This window comes from Plasmodium falciparum (genome assembly GCF_000002765.6).
Source record: "Plasmodium falciparum 3D7 genome assembly, chromosome: 12".
NCBI lineage: Eukaryota > Apicomplexa > Aconoidasida > Haemosporida > Plasmodiidae > Plasmodium > Plasmodium falciparum.
Window position 1 is genome coordinate 1,011,517 of NC_037284.1, and position 18,484 is coordinate 1,030,000.

Genomic DNA, 18,484 nt, shown 5'->3' on the forward strand with positions numbered 1-18,484 from the left:
TTTTAAGGTATCAATTAAAATACAATAAATGAATGACTTTATTTTGTTATTCTTCAATTTTTTTTTTTTTTTATAAAATACCACTTCATACTTTAATATATATATAAAAAAATATATATATATTATAATCCTATTTTTCTATTTTCTACATATTTTTATTAAATATATATATATTTTTTTATTAAAATTGAAATAAAAAAATTCCAAATATATTTTGAAGTAACTATTTAAAATATGGATTTTACTTATTTAAAGTAACAAATATTAAATTAAATTTAAAATAAAAAAAAAAAAAAAAAAAAAAAAAAAAAATTAAATAATATATATATAATATATATATATACATATATATATATATATAACGCGTATAAAAAAAAAAATTATATGATTCAAAAAAAAATTTTAGTATATAATTATTTATAAATACATTTATGAATTAATTAAATGAATTCCTTAAACTTAAAAATATATATATTATATGTATATATTTTAAATAACAAAATATTTAATTATTCATATATAATATGAAATATCATGATGGACAATAAAAATTAAACATAATTATTATTAACTCATTAATTTCTTATTAATAATATATAATGTATATAATATTAAAAAAAAAAAAAAAAAAAAAATGAAATTCACAAGGAGACATAAAAAATGTATATATATATATATATATATATATATATATTATATATTTTTTATTTATTTTTATATGTAACTATTTTAATTTGTCATTAGTTAATTATTAATAATATAAAACCAATTGTTCGAGAATTCGAAAACATGATCAAACAAATAGTTTTGTTAAATATACATAGAGGTTTTTCCTGTTCTTAATTTTATTCAACTCTCCTGAGCATACAGGAATCAAACGAAACCTATAAAAACAAAAATCATAATAAATAAATAAATTAATATATTATATATATATATATATATATATATATATATTTACAAATTGTATATACATATATAACACACATATACATCACACATATGGTATGATTTAATATTTTCTCTTTTTTTTTTTCTTACGGGCTTGTCAACTTCTTATGTAATTCATGTTGTATTATGTACAAGTTTAAAAAAGTATCTCGTTTCAAGTATATAATCGTTCCTTCTTTTTTTTGTTTTAAAGCATAATTGCTCTTGTCACTTTTTTGGTATTTTCTTAGTACCTCTTTTGTATGATTATGATTATATTTTTGTATTCCTACCTTTTCAGAATGTTCATGGTTTGGTACATGTTGATTTATGTTATTAGAAGAATATATAAAAAATACATAAATATTATTTTCATTGGTATTCATATTTATATTTGTTGATTTACTTTTATTTTTTACATGTACTTGAATTAAATGATTATGTAATATATATATTTTTTTGACTGTAAGTATTTCAATGTTATTTTTTAATAATATACTCGTGTTTTTCTTTCTTTTTGTTTCTTTATGATTTGCATCATTATATAAAAATGAGGTTTTATTTAATTTAATAGTATTAATTATATTCATTCTATTAATTCTACCTTTTTTTCTTCTTTTTATTTCTTTCTTTATGTATTTTCCATTAAATATTAGTGACATGTTCCTACCCTTTAATTTTTTTTGAAAGTAAATAAAATACATATAAAGTTGATGAGAAGCATTTTGTAAGTAAGAAAATTGTTGGTATAAATTATGATGAACAATATTTTTATAAAACTGCGTATTTTTATAATGTAAATTATTTTGTAATATATTTTTATTCACATCATTTTGTAATTTATATTTATAACTTGTTTGAGATATACTTGGATAATTCAATAAATACATATATGTAGAATTAAATTTATGTATTTCATTTTTTTCTATGTTTTGTATAGCATTATTACTTGTTCTGCTATTATTATTAAAATGTATAAAGTCCATATAATTTTTAAATGTCTTATTACGTTGTAATATTCTGAGTATTATAAATTTCCAATACATTAATATATAATAATAACTTTTATATAACTTTACATGTACATATTTTAATGTATGAATACATAAATTCATTTTATAATAAAGATAATAATTTATATTCACAATTTGTGGTTTTTTTAATAATACCATTTTATTTAATATGAATATAATAAATTTTTCATATATTATAAAAGAACTTATATTTTTTATTCTATTATTTTGTGAACATATGTTATTCATATAATATCTAATGGTTAATGTTAATGTGTAATACAATAAATCTATTAAATTATTTGTATCTATATATTGTGATATATGTGTGCATTTAAGTATTAAATATTTTTTTCGTTTTTTCCATTTTTTACAAAATTTATTCATTACATATTTATTATATTTATTTATATGTCTGAAACTATTATTTAATTTTATCTTTGCATCCATATTTTCAATTTTCCTTTTTATCATTCTTTTTTCAATATTATTAAAAAGTACTTTTGACATATATAATTTTTCATATTTATTTTTAAAAATTTTTGATATATATTCGAACTTTCTCAATTGTAGAGTTACAAAAAAATTTTTCATGATATTTTTTATGCTCGATTTTTTTTTTTTCTTTTTTTCATTGTACATAATTGATGTCACTTCATATTTCATCTTTTCCTCTCGACCTCTCAATTTTTGGCTATATAAAAAGTTTTTCATTAAATTCGTATGAATTTCTTCTAAATCTGAAACGGAAAAGAAGGAATATAATATATAATTAAGCATTATTATGTTTTAGATATATAAAAAGTAAAAAAAAATTTAAATTTGCTACTATATAAATAAATAAATAAATAAATAAATATATATATATATATATATATATATATAACGTTTTATGTTTATACATTTTTATATTACATAACGCTTTAATTGCTTACCTCTTTTTTCATGCATATGAGAAGATTCAATTTGTCCTTTCATTTTTATGCACCTTGCTAATATCATAATTTCATCAATTTGATAGGAACTTAAAAAATCGAATAAAATAAGAATACTAGAAATATCGGTATCCTTATTTCTTACTTTGTCTATTTGTTTTTCTAAATAAGTATGTATAATTTTATGATAATTTATATGTTCAAAAGTGTACTTATTTTTTAGCATATAAAAATTCGATAAAAATATGATACGTTCATTTGCTTTACATAAAAATAACAAAATATTATTGTTTATATAATTTAATATTCTCAAAAAATAGTTGTTTATTATTTTATTTTTTTTCACATATGATTTATTATTAATATATAAGTAAGTATAGTTGTTGTTCAATGAATTGATCTTTTTTACTATTTCATATACATTAGATAATAACTTAACCATAAGAATAATAAACTGATTATTATTTTTAAAATAATATTTTTCTTTTAATAAATATTCTACAATCTGTTTAATCAAAATAAACATTCTTATATTAAAAGAAAATTTCATTAAATATATTTTGCAAAAAGAATTGTTTGAAAAGAAATAAACAGGTTTTTTTTTATTACAACATTTTTTTGGTGCTATGAATGGAGTATATATACTCATCATATTATAATTATAATCATAATTATTATCACAATTATTATCATAATTATAATCATATATGTTATCATAAATATTATCATAATTATAATCATATATGTTATCATAAATATTATCATTATTATATATTTTTTCCTTCACTTGTATTATATGATTTTTTTTTTTTTTTTTTTTTTTTTTTTTTTTTTTATCATTACTAACTTTTATCTTTCGGTACTCTGCCTTTAAAACATTACCAGTTATAGATTTATTAAAGTAAAATACAAAATCTACAATATTTTTCATATCATTTAAAGAAATATCAACATGTTTGTTGAAATATATTTCCTTTAAATGGTTTAAAATGGATGTATCAAGAATGTTATACACCCCCTTTTGATATTTCAATTGATTAGATCCAATAAGCAAAGTAGATGAGAACACTTGATTACAGTGATATAATGTTATCATATTTTTATGATTAAGAGTACAAAATATATTATTTAAAAACTGTTCATTTAAAGAATTAAAATGATAATGGAAAAATAAATAAAGTGATGCATTTTTTAAATTTTTATAATATGGTTTGTGATACATTATAAAATTAGATATATATTTGATAACATCTTGATTTATGAAACATTTCTTTTTTATTAATATATTTAATAATATATGAAGATGTGTATCATTTAAATGTATAATTTTATTATTATTAAATAGAAATCTAGCTAAAAAATTAAAAACGTTATTTGATATTTTTTCATTTTTCATATTACTATAACTGTTCATTAAATCAATAATTTCTTCATGATTATAATAATTAATTTTCTTTTCCATTAAATAAGTTAACATATATATTACATCATTAAATAATAATGGGCCCTTTTTTGAAAAACAACTTAATGTTATTAATAAACTTTTTTCATCAAATGTTAAATTCATATTCTTGTATGTATTGCAAAAAAAGGTATATAATAACTTGTTTGTGTCTCTTTCTTTTATTATATCTTTACTTTTATTTATTATTTTGTTCATATCTTTCTCTTCGTATATTTTAATAAATGGTATAAATATCCTTGCTCTAATTTTCCTTTTCATTTTGCTTATTATTTTTAGTAATATCTTTTGTGAATTTTTTATGTGCCCCTGCTTATTTGTAATATTAATACAGTTATCATTCTGTTGTTTAAAGAATACACCACCTTTTGATACACCACCTTTTAATACACCACCTCTCGACATATCATCATTTTTTTTTAATTGTTCCTTTTTATACATTTGTATAATTGAATCCCTCTTTTTGTACAAAATTTTTCGTTGTTCCTTATTAAATGTAATATATTCACTATGCACTTTTTTAAGGAACAAAGAACCTATTTTCTTCTTGAAATATGAAAAAAATAAATCGTTTAGTGGGTCCGATATATCAATTAATGTATCCAAATGATTAATTTTTATTTTTTTATCTGTCAAAGATTCAATTAGAAAAAATACCAAATCAATGGATTCATTATTTATTTTAACGTTGTGGTTATTTTCATTTTTTACTATTTGTGAAAAATTGATTTTATAAAATATATGATATTGTTGTGAATTTATCTTATTGTATTTTTTTAAGACATGCTCATTATTATCACCTAAATATATTTTTTCCTTATTGTGAATTGTATAATTATTTGAAGAGTGTTCATTTGTTTTTTTTAATTTATCTACAGTTTTGTATATTTTTAGGTAACAACTTAATATTTTATATAATTGGTATATTGATAAAGAATATAAACGGTGTAGAAACATAAAATTCATTTTATATAAAAAAATATAATTATACATATTTAATTTCTTTATATTTGACAGAATATATAATATGGATATTAAATCGTGTGTAGATATTACACATAATTTTAAGATATGAATAAATATATAATTATAAAACGTTTCATTAAAATAATTTAATTTAATAAAACTGTTTGATATAAGTAATAAACTTTTTAATGACAAATAATTATCTCTTGTATTTATAATGTTATATATAATATCATCATATAGATTATTATTTATATAATTATATTCTTTACATTTATTTAAAATATTAATTATATCAGGTGTATTTTTTATTTCGTATTTAATGATTAACTTGTTTTTTTTATTTTCATGTTTTTCCCATTTATCGCTATATTTTTTAACAATTTCGAGATTTTTTTTTTTTTTTTGTATTATCACTGGATTTACATTTAAATAATTCTTTTCTTCTAAACAATATGTAGAAGGTTTCATATTATCACACGGATCATTATGACGTGTGTGGTTTTCATTTGGTTGATTAATTTTTTTATCTATTATTTCTTCGTTACTAATATAATTATTTATTTTGACACATTGATGTGTATGATGATTTTTATAAGACGTGTCAATAGAAATATCATGCTGATTATGATTATACATATTAGCATCATTATATATATTTTTATTATTATGAGGATAGACATTTTTAATATTAACTTTATTTATCTTATTTTTTTTTTCCCCTAAATGCTTATTTTCCTTGTGACAAACAAAGGATTTCAAATTTCCCTCCTTCTTAATAATTAGTTGATCATTTCCATTTTTATTATTTTTGAAAACATCAGAATGTATGTATAGTGATTTTTGTTTGTTGTTAAATTCTATAATTTGAATAAATATATTTTTATCATATAGAAAGGTTATCCTTTCATTGTTTATATAATCATTAAAAACCCTTCTCAAATTATTCTTTTGCTTATTTTTAATATTTTCTCTATATAAAATTTTTTTTAACAGTTGTATTTTCTTGGCATTGTTATTAAGCATTTTAAAATAAAAAAATAAAAAAAGGGGAAAAAAAACAGGTGAAATAAGAATATATTTCGGATGATATATTATTAAGCTACATGATCATTGTTGAAAAAATAAAAATTATAAAATATAACAAAAAATTATAATATAATATATATATATATATATATATATATATATATCTTTTAAGTACCATTGTGTATATTAATTTGTTTTTATTTTATTTTATTTATATTTTATATTATTATTTTATTATATATATATGATATATATATATATATATATATATTAATAAATATAACCACTGGTATAATGTGAGTATGTAGATATAAAAATGTTATATATATATATATATATATATTATTTACCATCACTAATATAAGAGTGTAAATAAAAGGAAAAAAATTATAAATAAAAAAAAAATTAATAAACAAATAAAAATTTTCTGTTTATATATATATTATATATATTTTGTTTTTTTTTTAGTGGAAAAAAATGAAATCATGATATATTAATCCATATTTGTGTATCTAAAAAGAATTTACATAAAATAAAATATGAATAAATATTAACAGAATAAAGCCTAAAGGAACATATATATTTTATATGTTTTTATATATTTTGTTTTGTAAAAAACATGTGATCATATATATGACAAAAAAAAATGATAAGATGTTTAAATATGGAAACTTTATAGTAATAATATTTTTAATATTCCTAAGCTTAATAATAGAATTGTATTTATCTTTACATATACAAAAAAAACACATCCCATTAGATAATAAAAATAATTCTTTTTTACAATTTATAAATTCAGAACATTATAAATATAAACATAATAATAAGTATCAATTAAATCAGCATAAAAAAAATATTAAAGATGTGATTAAGGAATCAATAAATTTGCCCTTACAATTTTTACCAACAACATATAATAGTCTTGATAGGTATACAAAGATATGAAAAAAAAAAAAAAAAAAAAATATATATATATATATATATATATATATATATATATAAATATGTATGTATATATTTATATATATATGTAATATTTATTTATTATTTTTTTATTTTTGCTTCCCTTATTTTGTAGACAAAAATTTATCCAACAATTTTGGAACTGCAAAGAAATATATGAGAAAAGAAATTTCGAAAATATTAAAAAGCATATATATAACAATGGAAATAATACAAAACAATCTAAATATATACAACATAATAATACACAATCATGTAATGAACATAATATTTTAAACAAAAAAAAAAAAAAAGAAAAAGAAACATACTCTGACGTCATGGAAACGAAAAATTCTCATTTAATAAAAGAATTAATCGAAAAAAAAAAAAAACTAATAAGTAAAATAGATGATAATAATAATAATAATAATAGAAAACATATTTTTAAATATATAAAAACAAAGGATTATATAAATTGCCATAATGGAAACCATTTGATTAATAAATTCGAAAATATAATATATGAGAAAATAAAAAATGAGAAATATTTAAAAAAGAATAAAAAAGAAATTCTCTTGAAATTATATAATAAAATATTGAATAAAATAAAAATAATACATGATGGACCACCATATGCAAATAATGATATACATATAGGTCATATATTAAATAAAGTTATAAAAGATATATATCTTAAATATTTTTTATTTCAAAATTATTTTGTTCTATTAATTCATGGATTTGATACACATGGATTACCTATAGAATACAATGTAATGAAATTATTAAAAATTAATCATATACAAGATTTAAATTTAAACAGTTCATATATTCATAATCAAAATGAAAGTCTAAAAAATGAACATGTATTTTTTAAATCATATATTAATTTATTAAATAAATTAAAAAATCAACACAAAAAGAAAAAACAAATTTCTTTTCTTTCTAATATTTTTGAAAAAAATAATATAATTTCAAAAGATACTATAGAACAACAAAAAATAAGTACCTTTAAAAATTTATGTAAATCTTATGCTTCTTATTTTGTTAATGAACAATTTATGTCCTTGGTTTCTTATGGAATATGGGGTTATTGGAATTATACTTATATTACCTTTTACAAATTCTATGAACAAATTCAAAATAAGGTCTTTCGAGACCTTTTAAAAAATGTAATATATATATATATATATATTTTTACATATATTGAAGACATTTTATTTAGATGAAAATATATTTCAAAACATTTTACATATCCAATATGTTATATATTACCATTTATACTTTGATAAACATATATATATATATATATATATATATGTATATATTTATTTATATTAATTTTTTTTTTTTTTTATAGAAATATATCTACATGAGTAACAGACCAATATACCACAGCTATGCTACAAAGACCGTACTATCAGACAGCGAGATAATTTATAAGAAAAGGGTGTGCAACTCGTTTTATTTTTTTTATACTTTTTTTAAAATAAGTGATACATTTCTTTTACACTTATTAAAGGAATTTAAAGAAAATAAAGCGATAAATGAAATTTTAGAATTTAATCAAGACGATGTAACATATTTTTTGGAAAATTACTCACTTGTCATTAATGAAATAATAAAAAATAATAAAGAAAATAATGAAGGAAAAAACATATTGAATGGTAATGATTTGTTTAATGAAACAAATTCGAATGATAGTTATTTAGAAGGGCAACATATATCAAATTATATATTAAAATTAAAAAATCAAATAATAGAGAAAATTATAAAGAAAGTAAAAATTCTTGTTCTTACTACACAAATGCACACAATATTTAATAATAAGTGCTTACTAATACATGAAAAATATTTATATAGAATTATTCATTTGAAATATGAAGATGAAAAGGAAAATCAATTTTTTATTATATGTGACAAATCATATAATAGTTTTTCTGATAATTTAACAAAATATTATTCCAAGAAATCACCAATAAAAGAAATAAAAAATATTTGTACTTTCCAAGGTAATTCTTTTATGTCTTGTACATATAAAAATTTTACAAATAATGAAGAAAATAATTTTATTTTTGTTTCTGATAACGAAATTAAAGAATCCTTTGGAACAGGTATTGTACATGTGGCTCCTTCTCATGGTTTTACAGATTACAATTTTTACTATAAAAATAATAAATTAAAAAAAATATATCTAGATATATCAAATTATCAAGAAATAGAAGAAAAGAAACAAACAAGAGATAACAATAAAATAAACATCTCTTGTAATGATATGAAAGCGGAAGTCTCTAAAAAGATATTTAATGAAAATTATTTTATTAAAAATAATTCTTTATCACTAGATGTTATTAATGAAAATGTTATGGATGAAAATGATGACCTAAAAGATGAATATACAGAATTGGTTTATAAAAATTTGGAAAAAAATATTCATTTCATAAAAAAATATGAAACTCCTTCAAATGCACAATCATTATTAAATAGTTTAGATATTATGAAAAAAAAAACAAAGAAATTAAATATCAATGAAAAAGATATTCATTCTTTATTTTTTTATTCTTTTTATGAAAATATACTCTTTTATTTTCCATATGAACATTCATATACATATGATTGGAGATCACATACAACTGTTCAAATAAAATCATTATTACAAATATATGTAGATATTGATAAAATAAAAAATAATATCCCTTTTTATCAAAGTATTAAAAATATACATTTTATAAATAAACATGTAAAAAATAATTTAATTAAAACAATAAAAGATAGAAATGAATGGTGTATTAGTCGTCAGAAATATTGGGGAGTTAACATACCTCTCAAAGATATAGAATTAGATCAAAATCAAAAAATTATTTTTAACAATCAAATAATGGATGTATGGTTCGATTCTTCTGTTTCATATATATACGTTTTGTATATGTGTAAACATATTTTGTTCCATACATATTTTAATAAAATATGGAAATCTGTCAAAAATTATAATAATACATATCAAAAAGGGAAAGGTAAATATAAAAATAAAATAAATTATAATAATAAAAACGAAAATAAATTGTCCTTTAATATTTATGATGTATATGATCAAATTATGAATCATGACGAATATAATATAAGATCCATGGAAAATAAAGACAATATTTTATTAAAAAATATATTACAAAAGAAAAAAATATTTGACACTTCTAAAATGTATAAATGGATAAATAAACAGATACAAAAAGGACAACAAAAAAAATATTATTCATTCCAATGGAATAGTATAAAAGATATAGTTTTCTCAAAAAATAATAAAAAAGAATTTTTTAAAAAACACTTTAATATTTTTTTATGTTGTGAGGGTATTGATCAAATTAGGGGGTGGTTTCAATCCTTTTTTTTTGTTTTTTTTTGTTTAAATTGGATAAACCAAAGGAAAAAAACAAGGTCCCAATTATTGAAAAATACTGATAAAATAATTGATAAAAAGGGGGTGGTCATTATAAAAAGGGAACAAATAAAAAATAATATAAAACATTATACCTTAAATAATAATAATAATAATGATAATAATAATAATAATAATAATAGTATCTTTAGTGACGATTCTTTATGTTTTAATAACACATCTTCTATTGAAACGAATAGTAAACGTCTTCCTTCCCATTCGTACCTTCCCATAAAAAATGTCATCGTTCATAATTATGTAGTAGATAGTAATAATATTAAAATGAGCAAAAGCTTAAATAATGTTATATCACCAAGAGAGTTGTTTTTTGAAAAAGAAAAGGATGATATTCCCACGACGTCTAAGAGGAAAGATACTCAAAAGCCAGATGATCTTAATAAAAACACTGACATCAATAATAAAGGCAACATCAACAATAATGTTAATAATAACAATGATATATTGATGAAAACAGGGAAACAGATTGATCTAATAAAAAAAAAGAATAAAAACAAAGACCTAAATAAACGCTTCAATGCTGATATTGTAAGGTTATGGGTGTGCTGCTACAATTTTGTAAATAGAAATATATCCATTAGTTATGAAATATTAGAAAACATAAATAAATATATTTATTTAAAATTATATAATACATTTAAATTTATAATGAATAATATATATGATTTAAATTTTGATGGAACAAAAGATAATATGAAAATAAAATGGGATAATATTCAAATGATAGATAAATTTATATTATATAAAAAAGATAATTTAATAAAACACTGTACGAAAGCATATAAAAACTTTCAATTACAATTATTAATAAAATATATTATGAATTTTATATATACCGATTTAGCTATATATATAGATTATAGTAAAGATAGATTATATATACATGAAAAAAATTCTTTAAATAGAACAAATTGTCAAAAAATACTTTATAAAATATTACGTGATCTTATTATTTTATTAGGACCTATTGTACCTCATTTATCTGAAGATATATATTATAATCTTCAACTTTTAAAAAATAAAACAAAAAGAAAATATATGACAACACATAATAATAATAATAATAATATATCTATCAATGAAGGGAAAATAAAATCTCTCTTTTTACGTCCATTTCCGAAATTTAAGAATTATAAACAAGTTAATTTAGATACTTTATTTCTAATAAAATATTATATTCATAAACAAATATCACCATATTTTTCAAATTCCCTACAAGCAATAGTATATATTTTTTCAAATAACGATAATATTATTAATTTAATTAAATCGTTTTTACGTACACCTGATCCTCTTGAACAATTTAATAATTATGATGACCTACGTTTTCTTTTTAACGTATCCAATATTTTTATATGTGATAATATATGTCAAGTAGAGGAAAAAGATAAAAATTACAAAACTTATAAAATACCGTTACCTAATATAAATGAAAAAAATCAAATTAAAAATAAAAACAAAAACAAGAAGAAAAATTTAAATGACTTCTTTCAACCTAATCAAAAACCAATTGTTGATCACATGTTAAATTTTGATGAAAATATAGAACATGCTATCATAAGTATAGGAATAAATAAAACTGAATCCAAGCGTTGTTCAAGGTATGATTTGTATGTATATATGTATATATGTGCATTTTTTTATAGTTTTATTTTTTAATTTTTTTTTTTGTATAGGTGTTGGATGTATGGAACGGTATATTCCTTTGAAGGTGAATATTTTTGTCCAAGATGTTTAAATGTTATAAAATCACATTATAATTAATTTTTTTATTCTTTGTTATAAATTTTTTTTTTTTTTTTTTTTTTTTTTTTTTGAATTACTTTATTTTGGTAATTTTTTTATTCAAATTATTTTTAAGACTTATTGTTTTTAGTTTTTTTCTTTTTAATGAAAAATATTTTATCATCATATGAAATATAATATTATTGAAAAATGTATTCATCAATACAATATATAATGCATGATAAATGGCATATAGATACAAAAAATCGGGTTCAAAATAATAAATAAAAAGTGAAAAAAAAAAAAAAAAAAAAAAAAAATATGCAAAATATATATGCACATAAATATATTATGTTTCTTCAACTATAAAGTAATTTTTCTTTTATTAACACACATATAAATAAATACATAAATAAATAAATATATATATATATATATATTTATGTACTTTTATTTTATTTTATTTTGTTTTATTTTGTTTTATTTTATTTTGTTTCATTCTCATTTTTCCCCTTATTAACCATGAATTCATTTTGATATTCAAAATATTTTTGCAGATATTCATGCTGTTTTAATTTTAGTTGAACCTTTCTTGTATTTAATAATACAAGTTCCTTAAGTAATTTTTTTAAATTATGTTCTTCTAGGTTAGCTAATTCTCTTGACCTTTTTTTGGAAGATTTAATAATTGTATCATGTATAATTTTCATATCATCGTCTTTTAAAATATATGTTGATGGTTTTTTTTTCATAGAGTCATTAGTATTGTTGGGTACCGAATTATTATCATTAATTTGGTTATTATTATTTACATTATTAACTTCCATGTTATTTTCCATATTTCCTTCATTTTTAATTTCATTATTATTTGAAATATTATTATTCTCATTGGGTAATGTTAAATGATCATTATTATTTATATTATCATCATTTAAATTATTACTATTATTATTATTATTATTTACATTTATTTCGTTAACATTTTCACCATTTTGTTCATTTATATTATTTTTTTCTTCTTCCTTCTGATAAGCATGGTCGATAATTTCTTCATTATGATGTCCCATTTTATTTGTATCATCTCCATTATGATGATTATCATTTTCTTTTATTTGTTCTTTTTTTTCCTTTTCATTTTCTTCTTTTTGTTTTTCTAAAATATAGTCTACAATTTTTTTTGCAGCATATGCACCCACATAAGGACTAATATTATTACATATAAAAGATAACAAGGAGAGAAGGGTATTGTTTTGTTCATAAGAATTTAGTGATATATTATTTATATCATATAAATTATTTAAATCAAAATATGGATTTGATAAAGGCATAGAAATAAATTTATATATACATTCATATGGTGTTTTTGTTTGTATATATTCACTAATTTGTTCCCAATTGTTTTTAAATTTACATACTCCTTCTATTAATTTTTCTATTTCATTTATATTCCAATCATTATTTGATAAATTATATGGAATATTTACCTTAACAAAATTTGAACTGTTCAGGACATTTGGATAATTACTAGAATTATAACAAACACTACACCAAATACATTTATCTACAACACCATATGATATTCTTTTTATGTTTGTTGGCTTTAATATGTAATATGTATTTTCACATATTTTATCACAACTTATACATTTGTAATTATAATTATTATAATAATTAGGACTTTTACTATTATGTCTTATACTTTCCTTGGTCTGAATATGTTCATTATTGTTCCACTCCAATTTGTTTGATAAGGGATCACATAAAATGTTGATATCATTATGAAGATTATAAATATTACCATAACAACTATTATGGTTATTATTATTATTATTATTATTATTATTATTATGGTTATTATTATTATTATTATTATTGTTATGGTTACGGTTGCTGTTATTATTATTGTTGCTGTTATTATTATTGTTGCTGTTATTATTATTGTTGCTGTTATTATTATTATTATTATTAATATGACTAATTTGGTTATATTTTTTGCTACACAACTTTGATGAAGTGCTTTCCCCATCATGTCCCCCCATCATACTTGTATCATCCCCATTTATTAAATTACCATAACTATCGGATGTTCCATTATACATATTATTACTCATAAGTTCGTTGTAATTATTATGATTTCCATATGAAGATTCATTTTTACAATGTTTATATATATTATTAACCGTTTGATAATTTAAATAACTAGTATTATTTATATAAGTATTATAATATTGTGGATCACACTGCATATTGATCAATTTATTATTCTCTAATATATAAAACATGACTTCTATAATATTTCTATTAGCTTTGATTAAGGATAAACATTTTTGTAAGGTTAAAAGTTGTATTGGATTTTGTTTATATAAATTTATTATTTCATTTTTAACATAATTAATTGCTTTATCATTTTCTTCAGATTTTATTATTTGATCATTTAATAATGTATATATATCATTTAACTCATCTTCATTCATATCTTTAATATATTTGGAAATAAAAACAGGAGGCTTATATATCCTATGTGATGGATTATTTATGATATTCTCCATATTATTATGTTCACTGTTAGTTTGGTCGGTATTTAAAATAATATTATTATTTCTATCATTAGTATTAGATTCATTTTTATTAATTATATTAGTTCCATTTTTATTAATTATATTAGTTCCATTTTTATTAATTATATTAGTTCCATTTTTATTAATTACATTAGCTCCATTTTTATTAATTATATTAGTTCCGTTTTTATTAGTATAATAAGAATCGAATGTCATCGAATTAACATTATATAAATTTAAATTATGAATACTATTTCTAATATTTGATGGTTTTTTTATAACAATATTTCTTATATATGATGTCGATGGGTGTAATATTAATGGATCATTTGTTTCTTTAAATTCGACATGCTTCTTTTGGGAACCATATTCATTAGAATAATTCATATCTTCACTGGTACTTTCAACTGAACTTATTTGAGCAGCATCTGTTTTTAAATGAATCATTTTTTTTTTTTTTTTTTGTTCAATATTATTCATCTTGATATTTTTGTATAAAAGATTTGATGATTTATTATTAAAATTGTCATTATTCATATTATAATTATTTATGTATATATTTGGGTTAATTTTATTTTTTCCTTTGTTTTTATTTTCAGCTACCAATTTGGGATGATAAACTTGAGGATGCATAAATTGGTTGTTTGGAATAAATCCCATATTTTCATTATACATATTATTATTATTATTATTATTATTATTATTAAATGTGGGATAGTTATATCCCATATTATTTACCATATTATTATCATAATAATTATGATTTTGTGCAAGAAAATTTTCATTGATATTATTTTTTTTATTATTTTCAAAGGACACATTTGTTGTTTCATTTATCACATTATTGTTCATATGTTTTAATAATTTATTTTTGTTTTTATTTTTAACTTTTTTATTATTATTTATTCCTATATTTGGATTAATTAAATTATTAACATTATTATCTTGTGTAATATTTAAATTTAATGAAGATAAATCTTCATTTATGTGATTATTATTATTAATATTATTCATTAATAATTCTTCATTATTAATAAGATTATTAACATTATGAATAATATTATTTACTTTATAATCATCTAAATTTTCAAAGCTTTCAACATTATTACTATGTATTTCTTCGTGTATATTATTTATATCTTTATTGTTTACATTTTCATTACCATTAATGGACATGCCAAATGTATTATTCACAATATTATTATTGTAATTATTATTATTATTATTATTATTGTTATGAATGCTATGTATTTTATTATTATCTGATATAATGTTATTCGCACCTTCTGGTGACCCTTCACCTATATTATTATATTCTTCTTTTAAATGATCATCCACCTCATTGTCTATTATGATATTGTTATTGTTATCATAAATATTCATATAATTTTCTTCATTCGACAAATCATTCTTCTCGTTATTAAGATGAGAAGGGTGATTTATATCATTAGTGTTCATCATGGTATTATCATTAATTTCATTGTAATTCATTTCATAAAAAAATTAATATTAAAATTGAAATTAAAAAATATATGTATATTATACATACATATATATATATATATATATATATAATATCTTCTCCCTTTACAGATATATAGAACACATCAAAATTATTTAATAATACAAATAAATAAAAAAATATATTTCTAAAAAAAATATATTTATTTTATTATTTTTTAAATACTTTTTTATTGTAATTCTTCATTTAACATTTTCAAAAATTCAATATTTGTATTATAATTAATACACGTTCACCCTGGTTTTATTTTATTTTATTATATTATATTATATATATATATATATATATATATATATAATATTTTATTTTTATATTTACAATTTTATGTAAATTACATAAAATATATAAATACATAAACATATAATATTATGTATAAAATCAGCAATTTAAATATTCATTAATAATTTATAAGATTCTGAATATTTGAACCAAATAAATTTAATTTTTCAGAACTTTCATTTTTCTCATAAATATCAACTATATAAAATATAATATATTATAATATAATATATATAATATATACAATATAATATATACTTATATGGTAATAATGTTCATATTTTATATATAAAAATTTAAAGGCATTCAAAATTTACATTATTAAATATATATAATATATATAATATATTTTTTTTTTATTTGTGCTTAAATTTTTTTTCAAGATTTTTTTTCATATAAATATATTATATATATAAATAAATATATATATATATATATATACATATAATATATTGGGTATTATTTTATTGTATATATAAATAATATGTATAATATTTATATATAATAATATATACTATATATATATATATATATATATATATATATAATATATTATATGACAATTCTTTTTTTATTTGATATTTTCATATTATATATATATATTATATCATATATATATAAATTTATAAAAAATAACACTTTTTTTTAAAATTAAAAATAAAAAAAAAATAATAATAATAAAAAATATTATATATATTTTATATACTATGATTTTTTAATTAATTTTATAGGCTTTTATTTATTAATATAAAATTTATAGGTAATAACATAAAATATATTTATATATTATATATATTTATAATATCAAAATAATAAATATATTTATATTATATTCAATAAAATGTTGTATAAAATTAGGGATCATGTTTTTTAAATGAAAACATATCTTTTTAAAAAGACAAAAAATTAGGTATATATATATATATATATATCACCATGTAATAAACAATATATAATTATAATATATATATATATATATATATATATGTATATAATATAATATAATTTATTATGTAAATAAATTAAATTAGTTATATTAAATAAATTTACAAAATAATTTTCAAAATAAAAAAATGTAAACGTTTAAATATTTATGTTTAATTGTTTTGTTATTATTTTGTCGTTTTTCCATGGTGAAAATGAAATATTATTATACCTTTTAATTTTTAAGTGTCATGTTTTTTTTTTATATATTATAGTATTGGTATATTGTGCTTATGATAAAAATAAATATACAATTTATAAATATTTTAACATTACATTTGTATATATGTTTATTTATTTATTTATTTGTACTGTCTTAAATAATTCCTTAATGAACAAATATATTTTTGAGTATAACTTTTCTGTACCTTTTTATTATAATTAAAAAATTTAAGAACAAAATTAACACCAAGAGTTAAGTACTTTATTATGAAGATTTATAAGCCCAAAAGGGAAGACAAAAATATACATACATACATACATACATAAATATATATATATATATATATATCTTATCAAATTAATAAATATTTATAATGCTTAAATATTATGAAACTCGATAAAAAAAAGGACTTTAAAAAAAAGCTTGTAACCTGCTTATCCTTGTTACAAGTTGGTGATCCTTTGAAAATTATTGTGGATGAGACTTTTATAAAACTTTGCATTCTTCATAAGATATCAATAAAAG

General features: G+C 17.9%; 4 protein-coding genes across 4 annotated transcripts in view; 2 read left to right on the forward strand and 2 right to left on the reverse strand.

The window, feature by feature from the left end:
* Positions 1 to 793: 793 nt before the first annotated feature.
* On the reverse strand, positions 794 to 6,332 carry PF3D7_1225000 (conserved Plasmodium protein, unknown function; the record flags this gene model as incomplete). Its single annotated transcript, XM_001350611.2, has 3 exons — positions 794 to 884; positions 1,042 to 2,683; positions 2,879 to 6,332. The coding sequence occupies 3 exons, from the start codon at positions 6,330 to 6,332 to the stop codon at positions 794 to 796; spliced, it is 5,187 nt and encodes a 1,728-aa protein (XP_001350647.2).
* A 657-nt stretch (positions 6,333 to 6,989) lies between these two features.
* On the forward strand, positions 6,990 to 12,492 carry PF3D7_1225100 (isoleucine--tRNA ligase, putative; the record flags this gene model as incomplete). The annotated part of the gene is made up of 4 exons (XM_001350612.1): positions 6,990 to 7,264; positions 7,414 to 8,449; positions 8,638 to 12,329; positions 12,405 to 12,492. 4 exons carry the CDS (start codon positions 6,990 to 6,992, stop codon positions 12,490 to 12,492), a joined length of 5,091 nt encoding a protein of 1,696 aa, XP_001350648.1.
* A 446-nt stretch (positions 12,493 to 12,938) lies between these two features.
* Positions 12,939 to 16,502, reverse strand: PF3D7_1225200 (conserved Plasmodium protein, unknown function; the record flags this gene model as incomplete). Its single annotated transcript, XM_001350613.1, has 1 exon — positions 12,939 to 16,502. The coding sequence occupies one exon, from the start codon at positions 16,500 to 16,502 to the stop codon at positions 12,939 to 12,941; it is 3,564 nt and encodes a 1,187-aa protein (XP_001350649.1).
* A 1,843-nt stretch (positions 16,503 to 18,345) lies between these two features.
* The window catches only part of PF3D7_1225300 (conserved protein, unknown function), a gene marked incomplete at both ends in the record, with an annotated part of 1,527 nt that continues 1,388 nt past the window's right edge, over positions 18,346 to 18,484 (forward strand). Inside the window, one exon of the mRNA XM_001350614.1 lies at positions 18,346 to 18,484. This exon is cut by the window's right edge and continues 691 nt beyond it. Within this exon, the coding sequence (XP_001350650.1) occupies positions 18,346 to 18,484 (139 nt within the window).